Source organism: Phascolarctos cinereus, unplaced genomic scaffold (assembly GCF_003287225.1).
Source record: "Phascolarctos cinereus isolate Bilbo 61053 unplaced genomic scaffold, phaCin_HiC Scaffold_1;HRSCAF=81, whole genome shotgun sequence".
Lineage (NCBI taxonomy): Eukaryota > Metazoa > Chordata > Mammalia > Diprotodontia > Phascolarctidae > Phascolarctos > Phascolarctos cinereus.
Window position 1 is genome coordinate 264,251,840 of NW_027555514.1, and position 15,753 is coordinate 264,267,592.

General features: G+C 41.2%; 1 protein-coding gene across 1 annotated transcript in view; it reads right to left on the reverse strand.

The window, feature by feature from the left end:
* Window positions 1-15,753, reverse strand: part of FGD6 (FYVE, RhoGEF and PH domain containing 6) — a 181,341-nt gene that overhangs the window by 107,765 nt on the left and 57,823 nt on the right. Inside the window, 1 exon segment of the mRNA XM_021006466.2 lies at window positions 7,309-7,450. Within this exon segment, the coding sequence (XP_020862125.1) occupies window positions 7,309-7,450 (142 nt within the window).

Genomic DNA, 15,753 nt, shown 5'->3' on the forward strand with positions numbered 1-15,753 from the left:
CCTAGCTGCCCCTATATATCTTATTTTGTACGTAGTTGTTTGTACATTGTCTTCTTCCATTAGACTGTGAGCCCCTTGAGGGCAGGGGTTGCCCTTTGCTTTCCTTTGTACCCCCAGTGCTTAGTACAATGTCTCCCACACAGTGGAGGTTGAATAAATTCTAGCTGACCTTGAGATGTTGACCTTGATAAAGAGACGGTGAACCTCACCCTCTGAGACAGACACCAGGGGAGGAGATGGAATGTTATGTATGGAGAACAGCAAGTCAGCCAGCTTGGCCAACAGTTAATAGCACAGCGTGCTGTTAACCAGCTGTCAAGGTCCCCAAGAGACTTTTACTCCTTGGCTACTGTTTCTCTCAATGCACTCCTTGCCACAAGCATAAATTTCAGCAGACATCAGTCAATCAACAAATGCTTTCAGACAGGAATAATTCCCCTGATACCTCTGCTCTCCCCAGTTCCAAGGCCTGGAAAGTTAATTCTAGATGAATACCGCCAAAAGGGAAAGACGGGTCAGTTTTAATCAATGAAAATGCATGTTTACTGACAGATCGATATATAGTTGTAAATCAACTTCTTCTCTACGTGACAACCAAAGACCTCTGGACTTTTGCTGACCACAGCCAACAGAATAGCACCATAATTCTTCTGACTCTCAGAAAAGTGTAGTCTCATATTGAATAATCTGAATCAGGTCAATACTTGTCAGAACACTGGCTGTATAGAAAGACTACCAGGTGATGTTAATTACTGTATTATTAAGACCTCTGTGGCTACAAACTGTGTTAGCACATGTGGAGAAACCAAAGAGAGGTGTCAGGGGCCGGGTCAGTGACTCATACTGACAAGAGCAATTTTTTCACTTGGCTTTTTAAACTGAGCTATAGTTAGACCAGACCATGAAATCTGATTTTCATATGTTTTCCTCTAATATCTCTATAGTTTATTTACTACATACATGATTATACTTTAAGTTAAATATAAAGAGAGAGATCAGAAATATTTATTACTAGAGAGAAGAGGAAGCCAAGTCAGCCATCAATGCTTTTCCAGTGACCCAAGCCCTTATAATGTCCATATGAGAGAGGGGCATTGTGGAAGGAGGCTAAAAGAAGTCTTCTTCATATAGTTTCACTCAATTCCTTTTACGCCTCGAGAAAAGAAAGCCTTGGGAATATGTGTCCCAGTCAGGGTAGCAATGAAAAGAACTAAAGTGTTTCTGACTCTAAGTCGGATTGCAGTTGAACTGAGGAAGTCGAAAGGCATTACAGAAGACAGGGGTTCAGAGTCAAGACGTCAGACCAGCCTGGACGTCTTTTAGCTTCCGTGACCTGGAGGGAAGACCTTCACAGCCCCTGGCTTTAGCCCTCCCTTCTAGGAGAGAGGCTCACTAACCACGATATTCTTAACGGAGCAGAAGGAATGAATGAATGAAAAGTATTTATTAAGGGTTTACTATGTGTCAAGGACTATCCTAAGCTCTAGGAATATAAACACAAATGTAAGATAGTCTCGCCCTCAGGGAGCTTACATCTTAATGGGTGGAGATGATACATACAGGACTCTCATGAACAGGAAAGGGATGTCAAAACAAATGGTAAGTGGAACAACAGAAAAGTCTACTTACATACTCTTTCCATAGGCAAGGGTACAATGGATTTGATTATAGTTCTCAGAGGAAGAAGTAGAAAGGGGGAAAGGAGAAAAAGATGACAGGGCAGCAGCCGGGTAAAAAGTGGCCAGGATGACGTCGATCAGCGCCTGCTATGTACCAAGCACTGCGCTGAACGCTAGGGATACACCCAAAGACAAACTCTGCTCTCAAGGAGCTCACAATCTTTTGGGGAAGACAACTTGCAAACAACTATGTAGGTACTAGAATTAAGAGGCATTGAGAAGAGCTTCCTGTAGAAGGTGTGGCTTTTAGCTAGAATTAAAAGAAAGCCAGGGAAGCCAGGAGGCAGGGATAAAAAGGGAACGTTCCAGGCACGAGGGGCAGCCAGCAAATGTCCAGAGCTGGGAGAAGTATCTTAGCCAAGGAACAGTAAAGAGGTCAGTGTCATTAGATGGCAAAGCATGGAGGAGTGGGGGACTAAAATGGAGAAGTCTGCAAAGGCAGGGATGGGGTTAGGTTATGAAGGGCTTTGAATGCTAAAAAGAGAATTTTATATTTTATCCTCATTAGGGAGCCCCTGGAGTTTATTGGGAGAGGGGGTTAAAAATGAGTCAGACCTGTGCTTTAGGAAAATCACTTTGGAGAATGGGCCAGAGTAGGGAGAGAATTGCATCAGGCAAATCAATCTGCAGGTTATCACAATAGTCTAAGCGAGAGGAGATGCACCATGGTGGCAGCAGTATCGGTACAGGGGCACATTCGAGATGGGATGTTAGTGGTGAGAGCGAGGGGTTGAGGAAAACATCTAGGTTTCAAGTCTGAATGACAGGAAGGAAATTTAGGCAGCATAGTTCTCAGAAGTGCTGAAATGAATATCTAATTTCTCCCTAGATATAGTAGACAAAACAGGGGGCCCCAATAACAAAGACCAGTCACAGCAGAGAAAAAATGCTTGGAGGCATGACACAGCTGCTCGATGATTACAAGTCATAAGTAACTCTCCAGTTTTAGAGGCATTAACTGATGCCTCACATAGTTATGCTAGCCACATACTATGTTCCAAGTAAGATCCCTTCACGACAAGGGTGTACTTATTTGTGGAGTAATGTGCTCAAAGTTTAGAATGTCCTGTTGTTACTTTTATTACTACGTTACTTCATTAAATGCCTTAGCTGACTAGTAAAATGAAACACACTGGTGGGGGCTCATGTGCTATATATAGCTGAGGTTGAATTCTAACCCAAAAATATACATGGTTCCTAGAATAGCCTTCTGGCAGGGTTCCTGGGTGAAGAGAGTTCTGTGTATCATGAACGCTTGCTCCCTCTCAAAATTCTATTATTCAAGGGAAAATATTCTTCCTTATAATAAAATTCCAAACAAAGGTACTATTGAAAATTTCAATGCCAGCAACCCTAGTGAGGACAAAGACTCCCCAGAAGAAACTATTCTTCCATATTATATTCAAAGGGGTACTTAACTAACTTTTAAGTGACTTGCTCAGGGTCACACAGCTAGTAAGTGTTATGTGTCTGAGGCCAGATTTGAACTCAGGTCCTCCTGAATCCAGGCCCGGTGTTCTTTCTACTGAGCCACCTAGCTGCCCCTATTTACTAACTTCTGAAAATGCCTCAAGAATCAAAATCATTGTATTTTGAAAATGTATTGAGAGGACCAAAAGTTCATATTTAGAACTCACACACATAAAAATTCTATTAGGCATAGTCCTCACTGCTGGTCATATTCTTAATTTACAAAAAGTACTGTTAGCCAAAAATAACTAAAGGCTGATACACTCATTTCTGACATTGACTTATTATCACCTAAAAATCAGATGAAAAAAGCCAATATTAAGTAGGAAAAAAGTGAAGAACAACACTAACTTATAAGGGCAATGACCAAATTTGTTCCAAATCTCAAAGGTTCAAACTTCAATGTAGGTGTCACCTTAAAAAATAATCTAGTCCAACTCTAGTTTACAGACAAGGTTTTGTCTGTAAATCCAGAGGGGGTTAGCAATTTTCCTAAGATCACAGAGCTACCTAGTATGTAATCTGAGACGAAGACTCATGTCTCCTGCTTCCCAGTCCAGGGCTGTTTCTGTAGTGACATATTCCCTCCATGGGGAAAAAAAAAAGTGACCTGGAAACTGACCTTCTGACTACTCTGAGACACACGGCATCAAGAATGACAACATTCTTGTAAACTAATGGAAATCTGTGCATGAATTATATTTATTTCAAAGCGGACTACAAATCCTGTCCCCATGTCCCCCCACCCATGTTGTAGATGCCAAGACGAAGCCACAAGGAAAGTAGAAGGCTTTGAAGCATGAACTGAGGACAGGCCAAGAATAGCACTTTTGATCTGAAATCCAACCTGGTGTTCTAATCCTCTGATAAGGATTACAAAGCTGGGGATGTGCATTCTAGATGTTTATCTCTCTAGAACTGTTCATTTCAAAAAACCACTAAATACAACTTTCTCTTCAATGTTTTTGGAAATATTAAAATGCACCCTGCTATTAAGAGGTGTCACAGTGAATAGAAGACTGGTCTTGTAGTCAGGCAGACCTAGGTTCAAATGCTGTATGATCCCCAATAGGTCATTTCACCTAGATAGACTTTTCATCCTTTATTATAAGGGATGGCTCACAAAGCTAAGGAGGGGAGATTAGAAATGGATGTCGCAAATCTGGCCTCAGACACTTGACACTTAACTAACTGTGTGGACCCTGGGCAAGTCACTTAACCCCAATTGCCTCACCAAAAAGCAAAAAAACAAAACAAACAAAAAAACAAAAAAACAGAAATAGATATTGAATGAAAACAAAAGATTATTAAAATTTTTTAAAAGAAGAAAAGTGATTTCTATCCATCCCAGAATTCAACCAACATTTATTAAACACTGTAATACAATGTAAGGCACCATACTGAGTACTGAAGAAACAGAATTCCTGCCCTCAATGACCTTACTCTCTACTAGAAGCATAGCTTAAGGTAAGAGTTAGAAATTACTAGCTATATAAGGGATGAAGGAAAGCTTTAGGGAAGAATTAGTCTCTGACCTAAACTTAGAGAAGGACATAGATTCTAAAAGGTAATTAACTGGGCATTCTAGACACTGGGCATGGCCTGTGTAAAGCCTAGAAGTTCAAAAATGAAACACTGGGTTCAGAAAATAGTTAGCAGCCCCATTTGGCTGTAATATCTAGGGAAGGAAGGAAGGTAGCATGAAATAAGGCTAGAAAGGGAGATCAGAACAAGATTACTGAGGCCTTAAGTGCTATGATTAGAAGCGGCTCTGTGGCACAGTCTGGACAAAGCAACAAAAGAGGAGTCAGGAAGACTCATCTCCATGAGTTCAAATCCAGCCTCAGAAATTTACTGTGTAATCCTGGACAAGTCACTTCACCCTGTTTGACTCAGTTTTCTCATCTATGAAAATGGCAAACCACTTCAGTATCTCTGCCAAGAAAACCCCAAATGGGGTCATGAAGAGTCGGACACAAGTGAAAAACAAAATGCCAAGACGAGAAGCGTGGGTTTTATCCTAGATATAATGAGAAGTCATTATGGATTTCAGAGCAGGAGATGTCAGTCTGACTTCTGCCTCGGGAAGATTATTTTGGTAGCACGGTAGAGAATGGATTACATTGGGAAGACTGCTGACACACTCACCAGCCTGAAGCTAAAGGCTAATTGCTAACTTACATGATGTGCTGAGATTACTTCCATTTCTATACAGTATATACACAGGATCTTTAAAAAAAAAAACACCAAGATTTAAAAAAAAAATAGCTTTGGCCTTGCAGACCCTTGTAAAGGGTCTCTGGGACACCCAGAGAGGGGTGTGTTGGAACCAGCTGGAACTCACCAGCCCAACATCACATTTTCAGTTCGACCATTTGTACCTCAGAAATCAGCTAATGTTACAAATCAGGGCTTGATTTACTGTTTTGCTGATTATCTAGACTTAAGGAATGATGGAGAAAATGTGAATGCAGATGAAAATTGAATGTGTATGATGCCTACATTTTTTTCAGGGAGCAGGTTGTTTTACCAGCACTGTGCCCCTTGGAGATCCTAGATCACAGTTTGAGAAGTGCTGCTCTTAACAATAATTAAGATACCTAAAACAAAGTCATTTTCAACACTATCTAACAGCCTCTCTAAGGGAGGCAGTCGAGGTGAAGGCAGAAAGCTCTCATGGCTAAAAACGAATTCAGCAGCATCTGAAAAAAGCAGAATCTATTGAAAGAAGGCAGTCTGAGAGTCAGAAAACTAGATTTGGCTTGAGGACTTGGTCACCGAGCTAAGTGTCTTTAGCCAAAAACTGACTGTGCACTGCCCCTTCTCCCGAGGATCAGACAAGTGTACCAATACCTAGAGGAAGAGAGGGTTCAGTCTTAGGTGAACCCCTAAAATGTAGTAGGATAGTGGTGAGAAAACCCACGTGATAATTGAGAGCACGGTATGTCTTTCTAGAGCAGACTCAGTCATGAAAGAAGTAGGAATCCCAGGAACTTGGACCAGCTGCTCAGTCTACTCAAAAAAGGTTAATGATCAATTTAAATAGGGATAGGATTACACTTGTGATTTCATTGATACAAGGAACTCCCAAGTAAGGAAACTCCTTCTACTAACATGGATAGGCACCCTCCGGGCAACCTTGAGACTCACTGAGTCTCAGCGTCATGTACAGCTGAGGTGTGCAGGAGATAGAACCTGAACCAGATTAAAAAGTAATTGGGAAATATTTAATACGACACACATCAGATAAATAATACATAAAATATATAAATAAAAATATAATGGAACATATGTATTCGTGTGTGTGTGTGTATAATGTTAAAATGTTTTCTAAGTCAATACATGGCCTATAAGGATCCTTATATACTGTTTCATGAGCCCCATTTCTATTGGAATTTTACCACTGGCCTGGGGAGCCCTGAGAGGTGGAAATAGTTTTGCCAGGCTCACACCAGCCAAGGTGAGCCAGAGAACTTCCTGGGGGCAGAGCCCAGCTTTCTAGTCTTTCTTGCTACCTCTTGATAACTTTAAACACTGACAGGAATAACTGTTTCCTACCTCCGCTCCCTACCCCTTAATGCATGGGGCTAAAAGTCATTCACAAAAAAATTTAATCCATTATGTACTGTGCCTCTGAAATTGACAAAATTTCTCAGATTCTATGTGACAGAAGAAAGTTACTTTGAAATAATGCATTAGAAAAATGCTTTTCAAAAGGTCAAGCTTTAAGAAAATCTATGGGGTGAGCGAGGTGGGAGGGAGAGGAAATTAATTTAAATTTTAAAATTTTGAAAAATATGAAAAAAAAAAACTTTGTGTGTTCCACACCAAGGAAATGACGATAGCTAATAATAACATGTAGCACCTATATATTGCTTTAAGGTCTGCAAAGCACTTTACAGAGGTTAGTTAGCTCATTCGATCCTCATAAAAACCTGGGAGGTAGGTGATATAATGACTTCCATTTTACAGATAAAGAAACTGAGGCTCAGAAGGGCAAGTGATTTGTTCAGGTCTGTAGAGCTACCAACCACCTGAGACAAGATTTGAGCTCAAGTCTTCCTGACTGCTGAAGGTAGCAATGCTACCTTCCCTAGGCCCAGCGTATGAGAAAAACTCAACATTTAAGTATCAATTAAATTAGAAATAAAAATTATACCTGCTTGTCTTCTAGGGAATCGGGCTCCCCTTTGCTGGAATCAGAGCTAGCATCCTCATCAGAGCTGTTGATTGCTTCTTCCTCATCAGAGGGAAGGTCACCCAAAGTGAGGTCCAGGTCACCCTGATCTTCATGGCAAGACCTAGAAACACAGTAATGAAGGGCAGCATTAATCATCTTATGAGAGGCAATAAGGGACTGGACCTGGGATTTCAATGATATAGTGAAGGTCAGCAACTTCTCTGAAACTTACAGTCCTACTTACAGACACTTGCCTAGAAACGTTAAGTGACTTGTCCAAGTTCACATAGTCAGTCAGTGTCAGAGGTCTGATCTGAATCCAACTCTGGTTGGCTTTGGTGCCAGCGTTCTAACCATTACACCATGCTGCTGTGATATACATAAGTTAGACAGAAGCAGGATGTACTTCAGTCAGTCACCAAACCTTTATTAAGCACCAGGCACTATGTCAGTGCTGAAGATAGGAAGAAAGGTTAAAAAAAAAAGTCCCTGCCTTTTAGGGGCTCACCATATAATATGGGCAAAAACACGAAAACAACCAGGCACATTTAAATACATAGACTACAAATTGCAGCTAATTTCAGAGGGAAGGCATTATCATTAAGGGGAACTGGGAAGAAGTCAGAGAATGAGGGAGGTGTGGAGACATGAAAGACAGCCAATGAAAATGCAGGGAGATTAGAGATGCGGCAAACCATCTCCAGTTGTCTGAGGAATAAGAAGGAGACCAGTGTCACCGGATGGAAGGGCACATGGAGGGACGTCCGGACTTGTTTGTCCTTACTTTCAGAAGACCAATGACATGATGGATGATGTCTTGACTCCAGAATAAGATATGAGACAGAAGACTGACGGGTGATGTCTTGACTCCAGAGCAAGGTATAAAAAAGAAAACTGGAAAGGTTGAAAGGAGACAGCATATAAAAGATGTTAACTGCCAGAGGATTTTTATATCTGATACTGGAAGTAACAGAGAACCACTGTCATTTATTAAGTAAGAGGGGAAGCTTATATGTTCAGGCCGACACATTAGGAGAATCACATTGACAGTTATGTGGAGACTGGGACAGGAGTGGGGAGAGAAGAGGCAGTATTATGAGTAGCATTAGGTAGGTTATTTGAACAGTCCTCTTGTGGGACATGGATGGGGTTTACACCATGGTGGTGATGTTCTAAGAAGACAGAAGGGGAAATTGAAGAAAGGAATTGTGGAGGAATCGAGAAGACTTAGTTCAAGAGGACCCTTGGGTTGTGGGCCTGGGTGACTGAACGGATGGTGATAGTCTTAACAGAAAAATGAGGAAGAGGGGAGAGTTTGGGAGGAAAGCTATTTTAGCTGCGCTCAGGTTGAGTTTCAGAAGTCTATGAGACATCTAGTTTGAGACGTCCAACAAACAGGTAGAGATGTGAGACTGGTTTTCAGGAGAGAGTTTAGGGCTGGACAAATAGATCTGAGAATCATTTGAACAGAGTGATAACTGAATCCACAAGAGCTGATGAGATCACTAAGTGAAAGAGTAGAAAGAAGAGAAGACAGTCCAGGACAGGGCCCAGGGGAACACTCACAGCTTTCAGGTTAATGAAAGAAGATGGATCAAAGGAGAATGAGGAGGAGTCTGAGAGTAAGGGGGAGAATGTGGAGAGTGTGAGGTTACAAAAACCTTGAGAGAGGAGAGTATCAAGGAGAAGATGGTGACTAACAGTGTCAACTGTGGCAGCAAGGTCAGAAAAAACAAGAATTAAGTATAGCCCACTTAGTTTAGCGACTGGTAACTTGGGATAGAAAGCCTTTTCAGCTGGATGATAAGGTTGGACGCCAGACTGTAGAGAATTAAGAAGACAACAGGAGGAAAGGAAATAGAGGCCTTAATTGTGGACAGTCTTTTTAAGCAGTTTGGCCATGACAGGAAGAGACAGATCAAGTGAGGGTTTTTTTGAAAATAGGGGAGATAGGAGCTTTTTTGTATACAGGAGGGAAGACAAGAAGAATTTCAAGATTAGTTAAAGAGAAATAATTAATAATTATTATGAGTATTTATTTAATAAAACCAATATATAATAATTATTATAATTAATAATAAATACTTCATAATTAATAATAACAATAGCTAACATTTATGTAGTACCTACTATATGCCAAGTACTGTGTTAACTGCTTCATAAATATTATCTCATTTGATCCTTGTAATAGTCCTGTGAGGTAGGTGCAATCTGCTGGAGAAGATGGGATGGGATGATATCAACTGCATACATAGAGGCCTTAGTAAGGAGAAGGGTTACTTCTCATTTGAGTTAGGGGTGAAGGCACCTGGGAGATGTGAGCTTGAATAGTATGGGCATATAAAAGGATCTTGTCTGAGAACGGTCTCCATTTTTTCAATGAATGAGGCAAAGCTGTCATCTAACGGGATGGGGGGGTAGGGAGAACTAGGGAACTTTGAGGAAGGTTGAAAACATATGGAAAAGTCTCTGTGATGAATAGGACCGTAAACTAATTAAAGAGGTGTAAAAGGACTGCCTTACTGCAGTGAGGTCCCACTTAAGCAGGATGGTGCCATTATTTTCTCCATCTCTGTTCAGCAACATAAGAATAAGAGGGAAGGCAGTGAATGGTGGGACTTGGGTTGGGGCATGGCAGGAAATAAGATACATAAGGACAAGGGGGGGGCAAGGCATCTTAGTGTAATATAGGGTTGAACTGGTTCATCAACGGTTCAAGATGAGGAAGTGTCCTCTGGAACCCAACTCTTTTATCTCTTAGCAACAGCTTTTTACATAGCTCTGTCCTCAGAGCTCTTTTTGTTTACCAGGCCAGTCTAGACTGCTCTGGTCCCAGAAAATCTCTGGGATTGGTGCCAATTTCTTCCCAAGCAAAGACAGGTAAAGGAATGGGAAAATAGTCCTTAAAGCTTGCTTTAAGCCACCAGATAGATTATCAGGCTTTATATCTTTAAACCACAGCAGATTTCTGTCTAGACTTAGCCTACTAACCTCACCACTTCATTGGTCACCATAACAATCCCCTTTTCAAGACTGTTAAGATCCAATAAGATAAAGGCATAGGCAGCCAGCCAGAGCAAAGACCAGAAAAGAAAGGGTTAAAAAAAGAGGTGGATGTTGGATTGCCTCAGAAGGCCTCGCAGATAACAGGAGAATGAATACAGATGTTCTTTAGGCTGGGGCTTTGTCAGGAATCTGTTAATCACAGGCCAATTGTATCTGGCAAATGGCCCCCAGATAATGAGGGGAAAAAGATAATGGATTTGGGGGTGGGGGAATACACACACACACACACACACACACACACACACACACACACACACCCCAGTACACAGAGATCTATATACACACATACAATATACACATGTACACATGTATACAAATACACATATGCATACACATAAATATACATACATATGCATATATCTCATAAAGGCAAGCCTGCTACCTATCTTCTTACCAAGTCCTATCCCCCTTAGCTGAAAGAGTTAGCATCTGGGGGAAAAAAGGCAGCAGTGAGCACTACTAGAAAGGAACTGAGGCTCTCAGTTCTAACACACAGGGGGATGTACCAATTCAATGCAGCAATAGCACTATACTGGTGCATCTTCCAAAACCAACTTCCAAATCTCTGGGTATAAATAAAATACAGGTTGGCCAACTTGCTAGAGAAGACAAGAACAGCTCTTTGCTTCCCTGGGGTGCTATCAGTCTCTGCTCCAGCCTACCCTTCATTTGTCTGTTAAAAAAAAAAGTTCTGGGGCAGCTAGGTGGCACAGTGGACAGAGCACCAGCCCTGGAGTCAGGAGGACCTGAGTTCAAATCTGGTCTCAGACCAGACACTTGACATTTACTAGCTGGGTGACCCTGGGAAAGTAACAACCCCAATGGCCTCACCAAAAAAACCAAAAATAAATAAAATCTAAGATGTAGGTCAGACCATGATATTCTCCTGCTCAAAAATCTCCCATGACTCCAGATGCCTGTAGGATAGCCATTCTTAACCTAGGGCCCAGAGATGACTCCTATGGATAGATCTGCAGAGCAGAGACTTTCTGCCTTTTTTTTTTGTATTCCCAGAACTTAGCACAGGGCCTGGCACACAGTAGGTACTTAATAAATAATGCTGACTTATCTGTGAACTTGGATGAAGAAAATGAGGTACATATATTTATTTTATCTCCATTTTTCACTAACATGTGAATTACATTTAGCATTTTTTTCTTCTGATGAATCTAGACAACAAACAAAACATGATGGGGGTGGGGATCAAGGGGCTCCCTAGCTGTCACTGGACTGCCAGAGGGCTCCACAACACAAACAAGGTTGAGAAGCCTTGTCCTGCTCCGAGACAGAAAACCTTAGCAGATTTATTTCCCTTTCCACTCATCAAACCAGAATGAACCAATCTCATCATCCTAAGTCAAATTTTACCTCAAAAAAAAAAAAACAAACCTAGACAGAACAGAGCTGGAAAGGACCTCAGAAACCATCTAGTTGTTCTTTCTCTCTCTCTTTTTTTTTGGTAAGGCAATCGGGTTAAGTGACTTGCTCAGGGTCACACAGCTAGTAAGTGTCTGTTCTTTCTCTTTTTAATACACTAAAACTAAGGCTCAGGGAGGCAGCAGGTAGGTGGTGCAGCAGATAGAGTCTTCCTGGCCTCAGATACTACCTAGCTGTACGACCCTGCACAGGTCACTTCATTTCTCACTTCAGTTTCCTCATCTGTAAAGTGGGATAATAGTATCTATCTCCCAGGTTAGTTATGGGAACCAAATGTGATAATAATTCTAAAACACTTAACATAGTGCCTGGCACATAGCAATCATTATTTAAAGGTTAGGTATTGTTGTTATCATTATTGTTATTAAGTGACTTTGCCAAGGTCACACAGGCAGTAAATGGCAGAGCCAATATTAGAATCCAAATCCTCTGACTCCAAATCCATCTTCCTTTCCACCATTCACATGATGTGTCCCTAAATCAGATGGAAGCTCCTTGAGAGTCCAGACAGGAAGGAAGAAAATGTAGGGTGGGGAGGGGAGGAGAAGAAAAGTTGGAAAGACGGGACGGAAGAAGGAGGGAAAGGAAAAGGGAGAAGAGGAAGGGAAGAGGAAAAGAGAGAAAAGGAGGAGGAAAAGGAGAAGGAAAGAGGAGATTGGGAAAAGGGGAGGGAGAGAAGAAAAAAAGAGAAATGGCATTTCTTTTAATTTAATTTAATGAATAATTTTTTTTAAAAAAATTTAATTTAATTTAAATGGGATTATTGCAATCCATTTTATGTGAGGGGAATTCCACAGGAATGTTCCTGAAGAGGAAAAGAGATATTTGTAGCTTTGGTTGCAAAGATTAAGGAACAAAGTTCCCCCAGTGACCAGCTTCCTTTTTACCACCTCCATCACCTAAGGCTATCCAGAGAATAGGCCAGAAAGGAAGAAAGGGAGCGGCCAAACCAGCCTTGACTGCCAACTGTACAGGAAGGCCAGCCACCAAAGCAGAAGGTGCCCGAGAAGTCCATTTGGAATTCTTGGAGAAGGCAAGGTCAGAATGGAAAGGGCAGCAACTCCAGAATCAGAGAACACCTGGGTTCAAATTCTGCCACTGATGTCTCCCACATCCGTGGGACCTCGGGCAAATCACTTCATTTCCCAGGTCCTCAGTTTCTTTGTCTGTAAAATGGATTAGATGGTCTCTGAAGTCCCTTCCAGCTCTCAGCCTATGCTCTCATGATCCGGTTTCCCTCAGTGACTCGAGGAAGCATCTGACATAGATCACCATTGTTGTTCTATGTATTATGGATCAATTACTCTGAGTAAAAGTATATCTAGAAGTAGATCTACAAGAATTCTTAACCAGGAGTCCCTGAACTTGGCTTTTATTGTAATATTTTGGTAAACATATTTCAATAGAGCAGGTTTTCTTTCTAATGATCTGAATTTCATTATATGCATTTCAAAACAAGATTCAGAGAAGGGGTTAATAGGCCACTTCCAAAAGGGCTCCAGCTCCAGAACTCCTTACAAGGACGACACCCTGATCACAGTCAGGTTCTGATTATCTACTCATCAGACCCTGATGTGTCTTCAAGAGTCAATCCTGCCAACAAGCTGCCTCATCACCAGGAGGGACTAAGGCTTTCAATGGTGGAAAAGGGGGTTCTGCATGAACCCCTGCTGCCATGGGCTGAAGCTGCTCAGCACTCAGCTGTCCGGCTGTCATGAACACAGGCTTCTACAAGAGACTGAGGGTCTGAACAGGGCAGCTTCCCGATGGCAAGGTGCCCTCCCAAGCAGGTGGGCCAGGAAAGGCATACTGGCCTCTCCACTCTGGCCAGATGCTCTGCCTCACAGAGCCCAGCTAGGGGCTCGACCCAGCTGGGTAGCTTTATCCCCAGATTTACACCAATAAAGCTAACTGAGGGCTCAGTCCATAGATGCTCAGCCCCTTATCTGGAGACATAAAAAGGAGAACTACATGGGGGAAAAAAGGATATGTATCTAATCTCTACTTTCAATCTCTTTTTGAAGAGATTTTCACAAAGTTAAATTTGTATCTGCTTAAGCTTCTCTTGAGTATAAATTATATATAAAGTCCTAAATACAAAGTGAACTAGGTAGTTAAAAAGAAAGGATACAAAGAAACATTAGGATTATTGTCTAAAAAGGATACTCTATCATCCTGAGAGCAGCAGACACTAAATCCCACCCTTCTCAGGGCAGAACAAGAGGAAAAGAGATTAAATTGCATCAGAAACCACATATTTAAATACTAGCAATATCTTTCTCAAATTGATGATATACAAATTAAAAGAGATACTTGCCCCTACTCATGATATTTTTAAAAATATATAAGATCCCCATATTTGCCAGAAGAGAGAAGTCAGTCTATAAGTCTTTATTAAGGACAACAGGCATTGTGCCCGTATACACCAAGAACTAGGCTGAATAATGGCAAAGAGGATGGTTTAGAGAGTGGTTCAAGAGCTGGCATCTGAGCTTGAAAGATCTGGGTTCAAATTCTGACTCTAACGCATACTGGCTGTATGACTCTGAGCATGGCACTTAATCTGTTAAGTACTATAGAAAACTCTCAGACTCTAAAGTCTAGAAGTAGCTGGTGATGCAATGGTTAGAGTTTTGGGCCTGGTGTCGGGAAGTCCTGAGTTCAAATCTGGCCTCAGACATTTACTTGTTGTGGACCCTTTCTGGCAAGTCACCTACTGATCCCTTCTCTGAATCTTGTCATTACAAAGAAAATTTATTCTACTGAAACACATTTACCAAAATATCAAAATAAAAGCCAAGTTCAGGGAACCCTGGCTAAGAATTCCTTTGGTACATACACATGCAATGGCTTTCACTCAGAGTAATTGATAGAACACACAGAAGGTTTTAACAAAAACAGTGAGCCATCCCAGAGACCTCCTCAAGTCTCTAAGGAAAATGGGATCATGGGAGCACAGGTTGAGAGCCAGAAGGGACTTCAGAGGACATCTTGCTTTCCTTCATAATGTTTGGTTTTATTTCTTCACTCATTTTGTTACAAGAAAAGGCTCAGTGGGGAATAGAAGAGGAAGTGCATATTCAGAAAAGACTCACGCACACACACACACATACACACACATTCTTTTTAAATCAAAAGGAAAAGAAAAAACAGTAAATTACTACTAACTTTACACAATAGTGAAAGTGAAACAATGGATATGAGATAGGCTGGTATTGTGGACAGAGAGTCAGTCTCAAGATGGAGAAGACCTGAGATCAAACCTCTTCTTTTCAGAATCAGCCCTAATTTATTAGGAGCAGCTCAGCAGAGTAGCTAGATAGAGCACTAGACATGAAGTCAGGAAGACCTGAGTTCAAATCCTGCCTCAAACACTTACTACCTGTGTGACCCTGGGCAAATCACTTAGCCTGTGTTTACCTGTTTTCTCATCTGTAAAATGGGGATAATAATAGCACCTACCTGCCAGGATCAAAGGAGATAATAATCACAAAGTGCTCAGCACAGTGCCTTGTATGTAGTAAGCACTATGTTAATGTTACTTGTTGGTATTATGATGATGATGTTACCTTTCAACGCCCTTGGCAAATCTCTGAGAGACTATAACAGGTTATGTACAAGACCGCTTTTTGGTACAGGGAGCTTCCTCATCTGAGAATTCCCTATGCCAATGAAATCACAATTTCTATTCAGAATGTACATATGTTTGAGTGTGTGTGTGTGTATGTATGTATGTATGTACGTACGTATGTATCCAAACAGATGCCCTTCAGAATAGCCCCCTCGTGAGACTAAGATGCCAAAAAGACCATTCTATAATTGCTTTAAAGTTTCTAAATGCCTTCCACATATCTGATTCTACTTTCATATCTCAAATATTTGATATCGTCACTTTAGATTTTATCTCCTTTTTACAGCAAA